The sequence below is a fragment of the Coffea arabica genome, chromosome 7e, assembly GCF_036785885.1.
Source record: "Coffea arabica cultivar ET-39 chromosome 7e, Coffea Arabica ET-39 HiFi, whole genome shotgun sequence".
Lineage (NCBI taxonomy): Eukaryota > Viridiplantae > Streptophyta > Magnoliopsida > Gentianales > Rubiaceae > Coffea > Coffea arabica.
Genome location: NC_092323.1, coordinates 7,977,244 through 7,994,531, shown reverse-complemented (window position 1 = coordinate 7,994,531; position 17,288 = coordinate 7,977,244). Strand labels below are relative to the sequence as shown.

General features: G+C 37.6%; 2 protein-coding genes and 2 long non-coding RNA genes across 5 annotated transcripts; 2 read left to right on the top strand and 2 right to left on the bottom strand.

The window, feature by feature from the left end:
• Nucleotides 1-1,634: 1,634 nt before the first annotated feature.
• On the bottom strand, nucleotides 1,635-4,685 carry LOC113701989 (uncharacterized). The gene is made up of 4 exons (XM_027222918.1): nucleotides 4,109-4,685; nucleotides 2,830-4,010; nucleotides 2,314-2,550; nucleotides 1,635-2,105 (listed from the first exon to the last, which is right to left on the bottom strand). Exons 1-4 carry the CDS (start codon nucleotides 4,683-4,685, stop codon nucleotides 1,635-1,637), a joined length of 2,466 nt encoding a protein of 821 aa, XP_027078719.1.
• A 1,683-nt stretch (nucleotides 4,686-6,368) lies between these two features.
• Nucleotides 6,369-6,911, top strand: LOC113701276 (uncharacterized). Its single transcript, XR_011818113.1, has 2 exons — nucleotides 6,369-6,508; nucleotides 6,700-6,911. It is a non-coding gene; the product is annotated as an uncharacterized lncRNA (long non-coding RNA).
• A 1,885-nt stretch (nucleotides 6,912-8,796) lies between these two features.
• On the top strand, nucleotides 8,797-9,025 carry LOC140010913 (uncharacterized). Its single transcript, XR_011818114.1, has 2 exons — nucleotides 8,797-8,902; nucleotides 8,954-9,025. It is a non-coding gene; the product is annotated as an uncharacterized lncRNA (long non-coding RNA).
• A 1,520-nt stretch (nucleotides 9,026-10,545) lies between these two features.
• Nucleotides 10,546-16,424, bottom strand: LOC113702227 (ubiquitin receptor RAD23c). Of its 2 annotated transcripts, none has more exons than XM_072058556.1 (12): nucleotides 16,181-16,424; nucleotides 15,092-15,253; nucleotides 14,629-14,676; nucleotides 13,129-13,205; nucleotides 12,950-13,024; nucleotides 12,664-12,841; nucleotides 11,939-12,079; nucleotides 11,772-11,837; nucleotides 11,652-11,693; nucleotides 11,452-11,564; nucleotides 11,249-11,327; nucleotides 10,546-10,833 (listed from the first exon to the last, which is right to left on the bottom strand). In XM_072058556.1, the coding sequence occupies exons 1-12, from the start codon at nucleotides 16,244-16,246 to the stop codon at nucleotides 10,717-10,719; spliced, it is 1,164 nt and encodes a 387-aa protein (XP_071914657.1). In that variant the 5' UTR covers nucleotides 16,247-16,424; the 3' UTR covers nucleotides 10,546-10,716. The 2 variants fall into 2 exon arrangements, with proteins under 2 accessions (XP_071914657.1, XP_071914656.1); XM_072058555.1 differs by having other exon boundaries at nucleotides 12,664-12,844; nucleotides 16,181-16,411.
• Nucleotides 16,425-17,288: the final 864 nt, after the last annotated feature.

The following is a 17,288-nucleotide window of genomic DNA, read 5'->3' as shown; positions in this document are numbered from 1 at the left end:
TACATAGGATGAATAAGTAAGAGGAAATGGGATCCCTTTGACTAATTTCTCTTTATGGGATGAACGGTTCTGATCTTTTTCCATTCCAAAGAATCTCCATGCTTTCCGTCCGCACACAATTCATAATTAAAACTACCAGATCTTGGGGAATACCCACAAATTTCAGGGTTTGCTGTAAAAAGTCCCATCTCACACGGTCATAAGTAGGGATGACAATGGAGACGGGTGACCACGGGCACCCGCCCCGCGGGGGGCTAATGGGAAGGGGGTTGGGGCGGGGGCGGAGGGAATTTTTTTCCCCCCGCTTAGAAACGGGGCGGGAGGTAGGGGAGTGTACCCCCGCCCCGCCACCCGCTTTAAAAAAATAAATATATAAAATATATATATGTATGTAATTATATATATAATATATACTTTAATTAGTTACAAACTTATGATAATGATATTATTAGTTGTATGTATTATATAATGTCTATTAGTATATATAATATAATTGATATTATTAATTATATATGTGTACTAATACAAATTATTAATTGGTTATACTAAATTTACTAATACATTTATACTAAATTCCTAATTACACTTAATACAATAACATTTTTTTCTTAAAAAAACCACAAGCACAATAATGAATTAGTGATTGTATTTGTGCCAAAAGTGAAAATTTGACTATTTTAGTTATATTTATTTCATCATATTGGATTGTATTCAAATAATTTTTGTTTGATTATTTTTATAAGTTTCAATTGTAAAATTATAATGAATAATAATTGGATGATGTGTTAATATTTTAGTACTTGATTATTTACTAAAATTTAACCATAATAAAATATATAACAAATTTGTATTAACCCTGCGGGGGCACCCGCGGGGGAAGCAGGACGGGGGAAACGGGGGGAGTTTGTAGGTAGCGGGGCTGGGTTCCCCGCCCCAACCCCGCCCCGTTGCCATCCCTAGTCATAAGCTTTTTCCAAGTCCACTTTTATTGCAATATAACCTTTTTTTCCTTTTTTCCTCTTCATTATATGGATCATTTCCTGGATGATTATAATGTTATCTGTTGTAAATCTTCCAGGACAGAAACTAGCCTGGTTAGGGCCAACCAACTCTTTTAGCATAGGTCTCAAACGATTCACAATAATCTTGGTAATGACTTTGTAGCATACATTACACAAGGATATTGGTCTCAACTGAGCTACCGTTTCAGGATATTTCACCTTAGGCATGAAGGCAATATATGTATTGTTCATGCCTAGTGGGAGTTTTTTCTCTCTAAAGACTTGTGGGAGTTTTTTCTCTCTAAAGACTTGTTGAATGCACTTAATAAATGAGCCACTTACTTGGTTCCAGCATCTTTGGTAGAAGTTCGCGGGTATCCCGTCTGGGCCTGGTGATTTATCTCCCCTCATCTCAAACAGTGCCCTTTTAATCTCCCCTTCATCCATTGGTCTGGTCAGTCTTCCCCCCTCCCTAGTTGACAGGGTTGCAAAGCTGTGAAATTGGCTGGCAATTCTATGTTGGTTTCTGTCACTGTATAGGTCCTTGAAGAAGTTCAGCACAATGTTTCTCACCGTGTCTGGGTCTTCTTGCCACTTTCCTTGTGTATCCCTCAGACTTTGTATTGTGTTCTTTCACTTGCGAATAGTAGTTGACAAGTGAAAGAACCTCGTGTTTCCGTCCCCGTATTTCAACCACTCCACCTTTGCCCTTTGATGCCACATTATCTCCTCTTGCTCTAGGATTGTATTATACTCAGCAATTAATTCCTCTTCAAGTTTTTGTAGGCGAATAGACGGTGCTCGTGAAAGACTCCTCTGGATTCCATTAATTCTAGCCTGGCATCTTTTCTTCTTTCTAAGAATGTTACCAAATACCTCCCTAATCCAGTTTTTGATTTTTTCTGTAAATATCTTCACATTCTCCAGCAAATCCTTATTATTGTTCCAGTTTTGCTCTACCTGATTGTAGAAATCATAGTGAGTGTACCAAGCATTCTCTACCCGGAACGGGCTGCTGCCCATCTGTCCATCCTCCTTCTTAGTATTCACTCTTATCGGATGATGATCTGAGTGAGTTCTTGTAAGATGAGTAACACTAGCCCTCTGGTAATCCAGATTTCACATCTCATTACACAACGCTCTATCTAGTCTTTTCCCAACATTGGCACCTCCCTCTCTGCAGTTGTTCCATGTAAGAGCTGGACCACTGAATCCCAAGTCAATCAGTTCACATCTCCGAATGCATTCAATTAAGCTATTTGAGTATTTCCCTACAGTGTCGCCCCCCTCTCTTCTCAGTTGAGTCAACAACTTCATTAAAATCTCCCCGCAGTAGCCACGAAAACTTGACTTTCTCTCCAAGTTCCTGCAGGTACTTCCATAGCAGCTTTCTCAACTCTACTTCTGGTGAGACATATATTGTCAACATCAACCATTCATTCCCATCTCTATTTTTCACCACCACATTCATGATATGCCAGTTAGTAGATACTGTTTCTACTTCCACCTCCCGATCATTCCAGTACATCCATATTCCTCCTGAAAATCCCTACGCTTCGACGAAAGCCATCTGGTTAAAGTTAAATCTCCGTAGAATCCTGCGGCCTTTATCACTACTTGTTCTTGTTTCTACTAGAATCAAAATCATAGGGTCATTTTTCCTTATAATCTCCTTTAGATTCCTCCAGAATCGCCTATTCACAGCTTCTCTACAATTCCAACAAATTATTCTTGTATCCATATAGACTATTAACTTGCGGATTTAGGAAGGATGGGTTTACGTCCCCTCCTCCATTGCTCCAGTCGAGCTCACCTACTCTGCACTTACCCTACTTTCAATATTGGTCACCACCTTGTGATGTTGGGTGTGATCCCTAATATTCGTCCTTACAAGAGCTGGGAACTCATGATTTGTTAGGTGAAAGCCCTCAATACCACAACCCTCCCCTGGATCCAGATTTTTTGCTTTCTCCTGCTCCAGCGCGTCAGTGGCTGTTACCATTTGATACCTACTTTCCCTCTCCTTACCTTGCTTACATTCCACCCCTTCTTTGCTAACTCCTGGGGTAAAAGCAATACAGATTTCATCTCGGTTCTCCTTAACCACAAACTCAATAGCATGTTGGCCTGCCTCGCTCTTCCCTCCTGTTTTTGCTCCTGTTGCTTTTTGCTTTTTGAAGGCAAGAACTTCCACCTTCTTGTTTGGCCTTGATATTTCCTTCCCTTGTCTGCTCAATGCTGACTTTGTTCCCTTGAATACTATTCCATCAGGTGGGATTGGGATGGCGTTAATGATATCCCTCAGGACATCTCTTGAAGTTGCCTTTTCTTGAGCTAGCTCCTTTGATTCCATTTCATTCAGAGCCATAAACCTAGATCCTGAACCGTTTTCCCAACTGTTTGGGCCTCCACGCTCCTCCTGCGGTTTCTTCCCAAATTGTGTCATGTTTGTTTCCCCTTGTTCATAACGCCCTTGTACTCCACCCTGGGCTTTGTCTCCTTTTCTTGAAAAATTTTTCTTCTTCCCTTCACGGTTTTCTCCAATAGTTTTAGCGAATTTGGCAGTTCCCAGTCCACTTCCTTCCTGGGGCCTGAAACCTTGCACTCTGTTTTCTGGCTTGTACCTCCTCTGTTTCGCCAGCATCCATGGCCCATAGGGGTTGGCCTCCGGCACTACCCTCTCTGTCCGGTGACCCTCCCCAGTCACAGTGTTAGCCTGTGCATCCGTTCCCTCTGCATTGTTGGAATTCTTGTGACAGTTAGAAGCAATGTGGCCATATTGGCCACATTCAAAACAGATCGCATATAGCCCTTCATATTCAACTGCTTGCAAATCATTGCTCACCCAAATAAATGGTATTAGTGGCTTTTTTAAGTCCACTTCAACGCAAATCCTCGCATACTTTCCCCTAGTCACTTCCAGAGTTTGGCTGTCCACTTTCACCGCCTTCCCCACTATATTCCCCACTTTCATGAGAAAGTCTTCAACATAATATTCAATCGGCAAACCTGACAATCTTACCCAGGTTAATGTTGTCTTTACATCCTTTTGCGCTGGCCTAAAATCTGACTTCCATTTGCTTATGGTAACATAGTTACCCTAGAACATCCAGGGTCCTCCCCTAAGACCTTTTGATAATCCTCCTTCTTGAGGAACCGAGTGATGAAGTAGCCATGTTCCAGATCTATTAGTTCAAAATACTTATCCAGCTTCCACAGTTCTCTCAGTTTCATTTCCAGATCTCGGAAGTTGACTGTTCGTCCCAAAACTTTCACAATCAAACTTTTCCTCCAAGGCTTCCAGAAATCGGTATTCTTTCCTTTCTCTATTACCACTCTCGGAAATTTCGAGGCTGCGATTTCTGCCTCTTTCCCCAAGTCTTTTTCTTCCTCTAGACTTTCTTCAACTACTTCCATTTCCTCCTCAGAGCCGTCGTAGAAATCCTTTGTGCTTGGTTTCTCCTTCAGCGCTTCGAGGAAAGATCTCCCGGACCAAGGTGACGCTAGAGGAATGGGTGCGGTGAAAGCTGGCTTCGCTCCATCCTCGGATCTGGGGCTCGGGTTGGGAACAACTTCCCCTGAAGATCTGCGCTTAAATTTCTTGAGTTCACGTCGGGCACTACCGTCTATCCTTCCTTCATCACTATCTCCTATTCGATCTGGTTTTCTCAGTTCCTCTTCCATGGTTTCGTACAGTTTCTCAGAGCTTTTCTCTCTTACATTTCTCTCTCCGTCTTACATCTCTCCCTCTCTTACATTTCTCTTTCCGTCTTCCTTTCTTTCTTACATTTCCTCTTCCATGAGTTTGATGTTTCACTTGTAATTGACATATCACAAGTTCGAGTCATTGAAAATATAGGTAAGTAATCATTTTTTATTTTATTAAAAAGAAAAGGTATTTGATATGCACGTGGAGTTTTGCATCAACCTGTGTATGGCAAGCCCCAAAAACTCGAGATGGTTAATAGATTAATCAACTAAATTTCTTACTTCCTTTAACCGTGCGAAACAGAACGCCTAGAACTTTTTGAAAGGCATGTAAAAAGAAGATGTTCCTGTAGCACTTGTAATTTGGTAACTTCGGGATCCGTTTGAATTAGCTGTTTTTTGGATTATTTTTCAAAAACAACACTGTAGCATTTCATTTTTAAAATACAAGTCTGTTTGGATTAGTTGTTTTTGGGATTGTATTTCAAAAATTATATGAAAAACTTTTACTATAAATTTTTTTGGATTATTTTTAGAGGTATTTTTAAAACATATTTTTTGAGTATTATTATAATTTATAATTTTTATAATTTTATATTTATATACATTTACGCATTTATAATGCATTTATAAATATTTATAAATAAATATATTTATATAAAAATATAAAAATATATTATAAATGTATAAGTGTATATTATTATAAATGTATAAATGTATAAATTAATATTATATAAAATTTATTAATTAATATATTATAAATATATATTAATATTATGTATAAATGTAAAATTAATATTATGTATATTAATATAAATGTATAAATGTATTATAAATATATTATAGTATATATAATACATAATATAAATGTATATTATAAATATACATAAATATATATATTATGTATAAATATATAATATTTATAATATTTATATAAATATATAAAAATATATTTTAAATAAAATAACATATTTATAATATAAATAAATAAATAAATAAATATTTAATATAATTAATATTAATTATAAATATTATAATATTATAAATATGGTGAAAAACAGTTTTTGAAAAACAGAGTAAAAAACAAGGAATCCAAACGGACCTTCGGAGTTACATAAAATTGACCAGCGAAGTTACAGATGACGATGCCCCCACGTGAATGGGCTGGTGGTTGGCGCTTCTTCCTCGGAACCGTTAGGTCCTGGGGTCGAACCTCCGCAGCAACATCAGTTCGCCGTGCATTTAACGTGCTAGGTCCGGTTGGGGCGTTGGGCCGGGCAGAAGTGGGGATTAGTCGGGCCGCCTTTACGGACTTGACCCGGACACCCCACTCCGTCGACAAAAAAAAAAAAAAAAAAAAAAGAAGTTACAGATGACGGTAAGTTGCCTAGGATATGCTGATGCAGACATATAAATTGCCACTCCTCCAAACCGCACGACTTTACAAGTCCCTAAGCTTGAAGTGGCAAAGCCGCTGTCTTGTCATCCTCATGCCATTCGCCCGCACTGCCAGAAGCTATATATACACAATCTCGCGTATAATCTCACGCACTTTCTGAAAGATGTTTACTACAACAATTCAACCGACTGTTAGTAGTTTTTCCAATTTAAAGCCCTCCTCCCCATCTTCATTTCCCAGTCAAAAGTTATGGGTCTCTCTCAAAATCCCCAAGCCCTCTTCTTTGAATTCATGTCAATTGAACAAGGGGAGAACATTCAGCATCTCTGCCTCTTCAGCAGCAGTTGCCCAGGATACGCCCACCCCTGAATCCATCTCCTCAAACCTACCTCAGAAACAGGTGCGACATCTACCTTTCTTTTTATACACCAAGTTTGTATATTTTTTTTACTTTGAAAAAGAAAAAAGGCTTGGTCTTGTGAAAAAGATTAATTTTTTTCCTAATTGGTTGGGGTTTTTCTTAAGAAGCTTAAAGTAGTTGTGAAGCCAATGGAGAAACCTAGGCTGGTCTTAAAGTTTGTATGGATGCAGAAGAATATTGGGATTTCAATAGACCAAGTGATTCCGGGATATGGAACAATCCCTCTAAGTCCTTACTACTTTTGGCCAAGGAAAGATGCTTGGGAGGAGCTCAGACTTATGCTGGAGAGTAAGCCCTGGATATCTCAGAAGCAGATGGTCATTCTTCTTAATCAGGCCACAGATATTATCAATTTGTGGCAGCAGAGCGGTGGAGATTTGGCGTAAGCTTCTACAGAGCGATTTTCATGTCTAGGTACTTGAGCAGAAGAAATTCTTGAGTCATCTCTAGTTGTTGTGACTTGTTGATTAGAGTTCTCGTGCTGCTTGATTGTTGCTTATGAATTTTGATGGTTATCACCTTTTCTTGTATATGCCAAAGTAGATTGTTATCTACTACCAACACCATACCATCTTTTTTATTTTTTATTTTTTTTGGCATTTATTTTCTAAGATATTGGTGAATTTGCATTAGAGCATTTTGGAATTTCAAGGGTGGAGTTGCCCTCGCAATGAGGAGAATAATGACGTGCTTTTTATTTAATTGGCACAAAACATCTGCTCATCAGACGGAAATGTGGATTTAAGAATTATTTATTTCCTCCAGGATTGGAAGTACGTTTAAGCATGATAGATCTTATTTCAAAATTGAAAGTTGAGAACGTCTACATGGCAGCCATTGAGTTCAGAATTGTTGTTAACATATTGTGATACTGCAAGAGATCTATGTTGGTAACATATGTGACGCAAAGTGAAATGATGGCTTTGAAGTTCTATGGAGTACAAATTCCTTTATCTAAGCTCATATAGTGAATTGTAGCCATGCATTTTACAATGCTTAATAAATCTCCTAAAATAACATATGAATCTCATCATTGTTGCAAGAAAATGAAAAATTGAAGGACGAACTGTTGATTGTTGAAAAGGTTCTTAGGTAAATAGCTTGTCTTTTAAGCATAGGAAAATCTGCAGACAACATCCTTTTTGTTCATATTCTCATCTTTATTGAGTATAAAACAGAAAAATTAAGAAAAATTTAACATGCTTTTGTCTATTTGCAGTCCACACAAAGCTTCTTGTCATCACAAATGCATCTGTCTTTGTGCTACTTGTAGATCACATGCCCAAGCTATTAGGAGATGTTAGCCAACTTTTTTCTTGGTCATAGTTGTTTTTGAGATGGGGAGGCAAAGGAGTCGATAATGGTTGTGAGGGGATGTTGAGCAAGAGCAGTAGATGGTCATTCTGAGGTTATGAGAAGGAAGACATGGTATTTGAAACCTAGGTCCTAGGTGAAGTAGCTCAAGAACACTAAAATTGGCATGGGAACACCTGCCACTGTGCTTAGATGGAAACAATAGTTACCACCTTGGTCTCTGTATCTCAGTATTTCTTTGCAGCGAATTACTAGTTTCAAATCCATTAGTTCTTAGGTTTGTAGAATAAAGCTCTTAAGCTTCCCTGAAAGTAATTTGCTGGAAGATTGAAACCTTTTATAAGCAACATTAAAAGGATATGTTAATCTTTTACCACATGGGGAAAGTGATTCTGTTTTCTATTTGACTTTTAATTTATTGTTCCTGTGGGAGAAAGTCCAGTTGTCTGCTTCCTGTACTTGACACAAAAAAGTCTAACATGCTCATTTGTGAAAGTGCCAGCAAGTCACAGTTTTTCTGACTCACCCTTCATTTTCAAAGAAGTTCATGAACTTTTGTCATATTTAGCTATTTAAGGTTGCAGTTCTCCTTTCTGACAGGGTCTTGGTTTGCATGGATGAAATTGGTCAAGTAGTGGGCAAAAAAGAAATCAGGAAATAGGAAACTGTGCAAGGATTGCAATAAGTCTCTTGACATGATGCTGTTCCAAATGTTTCTGGCATGTTTAGGGCTTCTGCAAGTATGATTCTGTATTTGGTCTAACAATTGAAGTCAAAAATCTAGATTGAGGGAACCAAGCCCAAAATTCTGGAGAATACTTGATCTCTTATGAGGGTACGACACTATTGAGATGGGCATGAAAATTTGAATCTGGTTTGAAAGTTGAGGTGATCGCAGGAAGTGAAACATGACATAAATTAATATCAACCCAATATCTATACATTGGTTGATTTTGCTAATGTTGCTCAAAGATCGTATGTGAGACATGGCTTGCTGTATCAATGCATATTAACCCTGAACTCCATATGCCTTTTTTTTTTCTGACTTGATATCCCCAGGTACTGCTAAAGCCCTGAACTCCGTATGTTTTTTTCACTTGATATCCCCAGGTACTGCTAAAGAATATATTTCTTCCATTGTACCTTATGCTTCTTCAATCTATTGGCAACATTCATTTTCTACGTGCAATTTTTCACAAAACACACCGGCTTATATAGCAAATGCAACCTTGTGAAGAAAATTGTTAACTGTATCTTGTGGAGTTTTATTAGGAGAATTGTCAAAAACTAACCAAATTTAACTAATTTCACGCGAGCATTATATTTTTCCTATAGAAGCCTATGACTTTTGAGCCTAACATTTAGCCTTAAATTCCATGGGATGTTTGAGCCTTCTTTGTGGGTGTGTGGCTTTGTATTGTTTTGTGACTGATAGTTAAATGTCGAACAGTTGTGGAAGCCTGTATACACTGTTCAAGAATAATCATCATTCATCACCAGTTGTTGGTTTCTACAAGTTCCAGGTGTGTTTAAGAATTCATCCCGTAGTAAGCGTGGCCACCCATTGAAGGAGTTGGAAACTTTTGCAAAGAATTTAGAGTCCGTTTGGATATGGATTATTTAGGGAAAAAGGTTAGATTCTTTAGGCACGTTTTTTTTTTTTTAATCTCACATGCTTGACATTACAAAAGCGCCACAGTGAATACGAAAATGATCTTCAATGGGTACAATTTTTGTTGACATGGGTGAAAACGTTTTCTTGGCTTGTTTTCTTGCTTCGATTCTGCTGTATTTCCATCATTGCGATTCTTTTGGTTTCTTGACTTTGCTTAGGGAGGAAAAAAGAAAAATATCCAACAAACTTGGACTGCATGAGTGCTATACCTGCAACACTGGGTAAATTTTTGTTGATCAGATGACAGTTGCTCGATCACAGTGTGTGTAAACGGAGATTATTTATTCAAAGTCATTAAAAGAAAGAACATGTCGGGGTCCAAGGGTCGTGAGATCCGACCAAAGGCAGATAATTGGACTGAGATGTTAAATACTGCTTCCAGCACAATGTTCAGCAATTCTAACAGACTAGCGCGGGCCAAAGTTTTCGTATAGTGCAAAATTGCGTGTTATGAGTGCTTTTGACGGGGAATGACATGTTCTGGTAATAAAAAGGCACATTCGCATGTCCAGATTTTCTTGTTTTGGTTGGAATACTCTCCTTTGTGCGGATAGGATACTATTAGACTATGCAAAAAAAAAAAAAGGTATACTGAATTACTATTACCAAGTCCTTTAATTCATATACCTTTCAGAAATGGGGGAAAAAATAACGACTTCAAACACAGGAAATCGTCTATTCCCCATCCCTTTGGTGACATAATTCTCTTGTTCTGTTCAGCCAGCCGTATGAAGCTTGACAAGCAATCACCCTACTCACCTAATTGAACGCTTAATATGAAAAGATCTAACAGACAAACTGCCTAATTGCAGTCCGGGATCAAATCTTGCCAGTGAATTAGTTATTGAGTGAGAATTTCATTCCGCCTAGAATGACTTAATTCGCCAGTCATTACTCCCAGAGACTGGATCAAGCTCTTACAATTAATCACCCCACATGTTGACGATAAAAATTGCCCAGCTGAAGCAAGAAACGTCTCCATATCAGAGAAAACATGCAAAGGAAACAAGCAAAAGCTCATCTTCGATGACAAGAACATACCAAACATTTCTTTATATAAGATCCAAGAGATACAGAGTTAAGCTAAGCCACTGTGAACGGTGAAATAAAATTAATCCACATGGCAGGTCAAAAGTCAAAGCACATTAAAGAACTTAAATAACTAGACTGGGGAGGTAAGTACAGTGTTCATCCCACATCATTCATCAAACTCGTGCATATGATCTAACAGGTAGTTTGCAGCTAGTTCCTCGTTCTTGTTGCACGCAAAAAATACTTCCAATACCAAGGCTGGATCAAAACCCATTGCTTCAAGCTGCCAAAATGACATCAAATGAAGATCATGACAAATTTCATTTTACTTGCGTTTAATCTCTCTCAAGGACAAGGTTCCAGCTAATCAAACAAATAAATATCACAAAAAGAATGGAGATGATATAGATTAATAAGATACACACAGAAAATACCAAAATTCAACTTTAAAACATAAGTTAACGTGTTTGTTGGTTTATGCCTAATCATGTTTCTTAGTTTCTTAATGAACTCAACCAGCCATAACTTCAAGGCAAAGGTACTTTGGAACTTCAACATGTTAACTTAGAGAACCAAACAAGCACTAACATGGTCTACACCTTGGCATTTCCAACGTGAAACCAATCATGAACTAAACCAAACCAAACCAAACTAGCTTATCGCATAATGTGAATAATAAAGGAGATTTATAAGCATACACGTTCAATTGCTTCACGTTCCTCAGGTGTGACAGTCACAGCCTGTGGCATTGCTTCAGCAAGTTGCCCCAATATGTTCCTGAGACCGGCACAATCATAATTAACCACATTAGTCAGTTTCATGCATCAAGAAATATATAGGCATCTGCAAATAGGTTAAATATACCAACACATCTATACAGAACTACCAGTAACGCGCTCACCCCTCCCCTTCAACAGGTTCATTTATTAGGCGTAGGAAGTCAGCCTGATGCTCTTGAATGAGTCGCATTAAGTGCGGATTTTGCTTTCCGAGCTCTTGAAGCATTGGCTGCAGGTGAAGAAGAGCTGTCATTCCTACAATGCTAAGCAAAGCCTAAAATAGCCGAAACGATAATTTGATGTCTACCACCAGTACCTGCAGGATTTGAGGATTGGCTTGCACCATTGCACGTAAAGCTTGGAACTGGAAAGGTAAAGACAAATCAGATTATGCTCATTACTCCCACATAATCCTAGATCCTGGATAAAGCATCTTATTTACCTGCTGACTATTTCGTAGAAAATCTAAGCTGCCAGCACTTGCATTTGTACCCCCACTTGGGAGGCCCTGATCCACATTCAAAATTCATGGTATATCCTTTTTCTCTTCAAACATGTGAAGTCAAATCTTGTAATCAAAAAACACCTGTTCTTTATAAATTACCCTACCTGTGGGAAAAGATCTAAAGGATTAGCATTTGGCCCACTGGAAGGTACTGCTGGTTGTGGAGCCTGGGCTGATGGGTTCACTGACTGTGCACTTGCAGGAGCTTGGGCTGGAGGAGGGCCTTCAGCTGCTTCAGGGATACCCTATATCAAATTCAGGATCTTTTCCAGTTAGAAGTAATAGTATGAGCTAAGAGGGTAGAAAAATTCACACTGAATTATTGGTTATAATGCAAGTGACACCTTTCAACTTCTCCACTAACATCATTCTATTAATGAAATCACTTTCAACAATTAGCACTCAATAAGCAACATAACTTTTGACTCGTGAGCTTGCAGAACAAAGGAGGAGAGTGAAGTACAAAAGAAGAAAATTAAATTTCAGTAAAACCACATATATTTAAATCATTCAAAAGAAAAAATCTTCCTCACAATCTGTCAACCAATTCAATCGCATTTTGGAAAATAAACAAAGCAATGAGCACATCAATTTGATCAATTCCAAGGCCAAAAATTTTTTTATCAAATTGAATCAACATCAAGGCCAAAAAAATGGGTCAAGTACACACAATCACCATTTTCCCATAATAAAGCCACTATTTCAGCACAAAGATAGCAGGATAAGATGAACATATCATTTGCCGTGCAAGTTGTTATGAAGAAACAAATCATAGCCCTGAAGGAGACACACGAGACCCGCACAAACCAAAAAAATAAAAGATACTCACAGAATAAAGGTATTCAACGGCTCTTTCTGGATTATTATATGCAGCGCGCAAAGCACGGATTACCGTATCCCGATCCCAACTCCCTCCACCCATATCAAGTATTTGTTGAATAGTACTCTCCAAGGTAGTTCCAGCCACCAGATTTGATGCCGCTTGGCCATACACATCTGTCACTGAACTGCTATGAAGAAAAAAGGTGAACTACTCAATGCACCAAGTCTCCAAATCACAGTGCTAAGTACACATAAGAGTTCCAACAGCAACAAAAAATATGACAAAGACTCACGAATCAGGTGCAGGTGCAGGTGGAGGTGCAGGTGCAGGTGCAGGAGCAGGAGTTGATTCAGGAGCAGTCTGAGGCCTGCACATAGTACAGAGGTAAATGAATTCAAGTGAGAAGTGAGAATCTCTAGCTGTTTTCTGACAATTTATAACACTTCCAGTAAAATTAAAAATTATATTTACGGTGACACATTCGTAGCAGAAGCTTGAGGTGCTGTCACAGGTTGAGTTGCTTGAGCAGCAGCAGTTGCAGGTTGCGCCTACAAAGATGATATTCTCAGCCCTAGAACCTCCGTGTATAGAATTTGCCAGCACACACACCACACATTAAAAAAAGCACACACACACACAAAAACAACAACAAAAAGCAATAAAATAAAAAGAAGCAAGCTATGTGTTGGTTAAACAATTATTCTAGAAGAGTGTTCCCATCGAAAGATCCAAATCCAATCAGAGAGGATATATATAGGTATACAGGCCATATGCAAGTTACCATCTGAATTCAACCACCAAAACAACCTTGCCATTTTGTGCTTTTGCTTGCTCATGGAAAGAATAGGAAACATTTTTCAGACAGAACATGCCATCACTCAGAACTTCTCCTGTCATGACGAAGTACTAAATTTGAACTTGACAGCAAATTGAAGGTCTAATTTCTCTTCTACTGCATATTACTTGTCAAAGAACTAAAATCAAGAGACCATCAAACTACAAACTTCCCATTCAGCAACCTAATCCTTCTATTTTTATTGCACTAATAATAGATATGCAAATATCAAATACTTTGCCATTAGAAATTTCGGACAAAGTCCAATACCTGTAGGCATCTAATCTACTCATTCCCACTGAAAGTATGACTATCCTGAATGCTACCATGCTTCAAATTTTTAGCTAAATGATGAAGAGCAATATTACATGATATCAATAGACAAATTTCCCCCACCAGAAGAGTACCCCTAAAGAACTACTCATAAGCAATTATCTCCTCAACTGTAAAATTAAATGCGTTCAAGCAACTGACAACACGGAATAGGGGTGTTCACGAATCGAGCCGCTCGCGAGCACGAGCTCAACTCGAGCTCGGTCAATATCGAGCTCGAGTCGAGCTCGAGCTAATTAAATCGAACTCGAGCTCGAGCTCGAGCTCAAAAACATTAAGCTCGTTGGCTTGCGACCTCAATTATATATTTTTTTTATTTTTTATTTTTTATTTTAATAGTAAAATTACACATATATCCCTAATATTTTATTATTTATTAAAAAATTATTATTTTATTCATTTTTAAAAATAAATATTTATTTTTTATTTTTTTAAAATTTTATTTTTTAAGCTCGAGCTCGAGCTTGACATTTTGAGCTCGAGTTCGAGCTTCACAAAATTAACTGGAGGCTCGGCTCGACTCGGCTCGTTTGCACCCCTAACACGGAAGTAACCATAATACGTTTATACACCTTAATTACTATAAAGCTAGTAAAGATAAAATAGGACCATTAACTTCATAAGGCTACATAAACATCACTCAGAACAACTCAGTGTCATATTCTATATGCGAATGCAAGCAACTGTAATATGCATTATTTACTTCATTCCGTATTTTCCATAAAAAGGAAATGAAGATCAAACAGGAAAAAGAAGATGACAAAGATCTGCAGAAGGATTTAGTCAAATAATTCTCTACTCACTGTATTTGCAGTTGTTCCTGATGAGCCCCCACTTGTTGAAACTTTATTCTGCAAACATATTCATGATTCAAAGTGTAATCAATCCCAATTGATAAAATTCATGATTCAACTGTAATCAATTCCAAATACTATTTTTTATGCATGCCAAGCTTTAATTTTCTTCTTCAAATATGGAAAAGAATGACATAATTCTCATTTAACATACTAATGTTTCATAATAAGATTAGCCAAAGACAAGTACTCTCCAAAGGTCAATCCAATGCCAATTCTCCCGACTCTAGCTTCAGAAACTGAAGAAAGGACTATATAGTGCTCAGACATTACAACTCAAACTAAGTCCTACAACACCTTCCTTCAGGCTCGCAGCCCAACCAGAAAATGAAGGCTAACTCATGACGTCTATTGCTTTGTCCACGATAAAATCCTTAAACAAGTCATAGTTGGGCATGTAACACAACAATACCTTGGTCAACATAATAACAATGAAACTATTTTCAGCAACTTTATTTTCCTCCAATGTGGTGTCATCCTTGAGAACTTTTCCCTGGTGAATAAGCATCTGCTGTGCAGCCGGGTAGACATCTGAACCCTGAATCGTTTCTATAATTCTCTTCACATCAGCAACCTACACAAAACAGTGACAACATCATCTCACTGTGATAACCAGTATAGCTGAAATCAACAAAACACAAGGCAAGATTCATGTGCGTCTGTACTACACGATTATGTCGCAAGGTAATCCTCCAAGTACAAATTCAAAAGGTCTTATTTTTTCAGCATAGGAATAAAAAATAGACATGTAATGCATGAAGCTGGATCAAACTGAACCAGCATCAAATGCAGAGAAACACATCTATTAGCCAAAACTTCTAAGCTCACGATCAGCCATTCACAAGAGAATACATATTAGTGAAAAAAAAATCTTATTGCATTTGGCATTTTCCTTTTCTTTTCTCACGCGGAAAGGGGGCCATGGGCCACTGGTAAAGGCAAGACTTTGAGATTGACTGCAAAACTGGAGTTTTTTAAACTTGACGAGGGGACGGAAGGGGATATACAGGACATAATAATAACGAGGTGTAGCACATCACTTTTCACATATACTTCTGCTTGCAGTTCACACGTTGCCATATACCGATAAGTCACAACATATGTACATGTCAGCATTAATGCAGATACTTCTATGCTCAAAATATCGACTTTGCAAGGTTCTTCACGCTGTAAGTAACATCCCCCGATTTAAGAAAAAATAATAAATCATTAACCATCCACATACGCTTTGTTTTTTTGGAACAAATATTTTGCATGGTTAACATAGCATTTCACCAGAATTACGATAAAAAATCCCGAGAAAGCGCCGCCAATAGAAATGAATAGGAAAAAAAAAAAGTAAAATCTTGACAACACCAAAAACCCTAATTACAGTTTAATCATCTAGATACCCAATTCACTTCGAGAAACACGAAATTCAGTGACGAAAATTAGTTTTCACATCTATATGTCTGCATGGAAGTGTGTTGTAAATAGATATAGAAGGGAGGGATGTAAGTACGGAGTCGTCGGGTTTCACTTCGATCTGGAAGTGGGTGCCTTTCAAAGTCTTAACTGAAACCTTCATCTTTGGCTACGATTTGCCACTGGCGTCCGTACAATTTCCGGTACGCGGCGTCTCCGATCTCCGGTCGCCGCCGTTGAATTATTATAGAAAAAAAGGTAAAAATTTAATATATGATAAGGGTGGAAAAGAGGAAGAGAGAGGGGGAATATCGCGAGCTCAAGTCAGTGAAAAAGGCAGCTATTGAGACACTTTCGAGGCCCCTCTTATACTGGCAACTTGGGGGGTAAATCGCACTCAAAAATTATTGTGCAACTCGCCTCTGTTGTTCGGGAGAATCTGTAAAGGTCCCCAATCTTTACCGGATCTTACGAGTATCTCCCTGCTTAGGCCTGCTCTTTTAAGCCAATGCATTAGCATGAAATGTCATTCTAAACTTCAAAATCAAGTTAAACAAGTAAAAAATGCTTATGTCAAAATAATGAACAAGGATTTAAAAGTCACTTGATTAAAATTCTTACTAATTGAGCTAAATAGTAGCATCATGCTTATATATTTTCAATGTTATTGTTGAAATATTGAATTTAAAGATACTAATTAAATATTTGACTCTTTTATCCAAGAATTCGATATCGAGGTCTTTTATAATTATCAGACAAAATAGCACTTTATAAAATCTGCACTAATACAATATATTATATAGTAAATCAATAAAGTATGCATTTAAACAACAAGTGCAAAAAACCAAAAAAAAAAAATTGCAAAAGCAACAACGATTTCTTTTTTTTTTTTTTTTTTGGTGCAGAGTAGCACCATAGATTCTTGTGTTGAACACTTACACGTTGTGTTGCTATGTAAATCTGTTATACTAAAACATACCATTATGTTATAGAGTACAATAGTAACAATAGCTGAAACCTTGATCAATTGCATGTAGCTTTTCATTTCTCTACTACCCCACATTAAGAACTCTCACAATAAATGAACATTCTTAGTATTCGTAAGAATGTTCATTTTAGTGCACTGATGCAAAAGTATTTGTAAGCAAATATTTTCAATTTTCAACTTGTGAAGTTTCCAAAAAAAAAAAAAATAGTACAAAAGG

What these genes read in the sequence shown, in the direction of transcription:
- LOC113702227 (XM_072058555.1), bottom strand. Translation starts at nt 16,246, where the DNA reads ATGAAGGTTTCAGTTAAGACTTTGAAAGGCACCCACTTCCAGATCGAA. An exon ending in CCGTTGAATACCTTTATTCT is followed by an intron (nt 12,080 to 12,663) that starts GTGAGTATCTTT and finishes AATTTGATATAG; the next exon opens with GGTATCCCTGAAGCAGCTGA. An exon ending in TTCTACGAAATAGTCAGCAG is followed by an intron (nt 11,694 to 11,771) that starts GTAAATAAGATG and finishes TTACCTTTCCAG; the next exon opens with TTCCAAGCTTTACGTGCAAT.
- LOC113701989 (XM_027222918.1), bottom strand. Translation starts at nt 4,685, where the DNA reads ATGGAAGAGGAACTGAGAAAACCAGATCGAATAGGAGATAGTGATGAA. An exon ending in TGACCAATATTGAAAGTAGG is followed by an intron (nt 2,551 to 2,829) that starts GTAAGTGCAGAG and finishes GTCGAAGCGTAG; the next exon opens with GGATTTTCAGGAGGAATATG. An exon ending in TGCGGGGAGATTTTAATGAA is followed by an intron (nt 2,106 to 2,313) that starts GTTGTTGACTCA and finishes CTGGATTACCAG; the next exon opens with AGGGCTAGTGTTACTCATCT.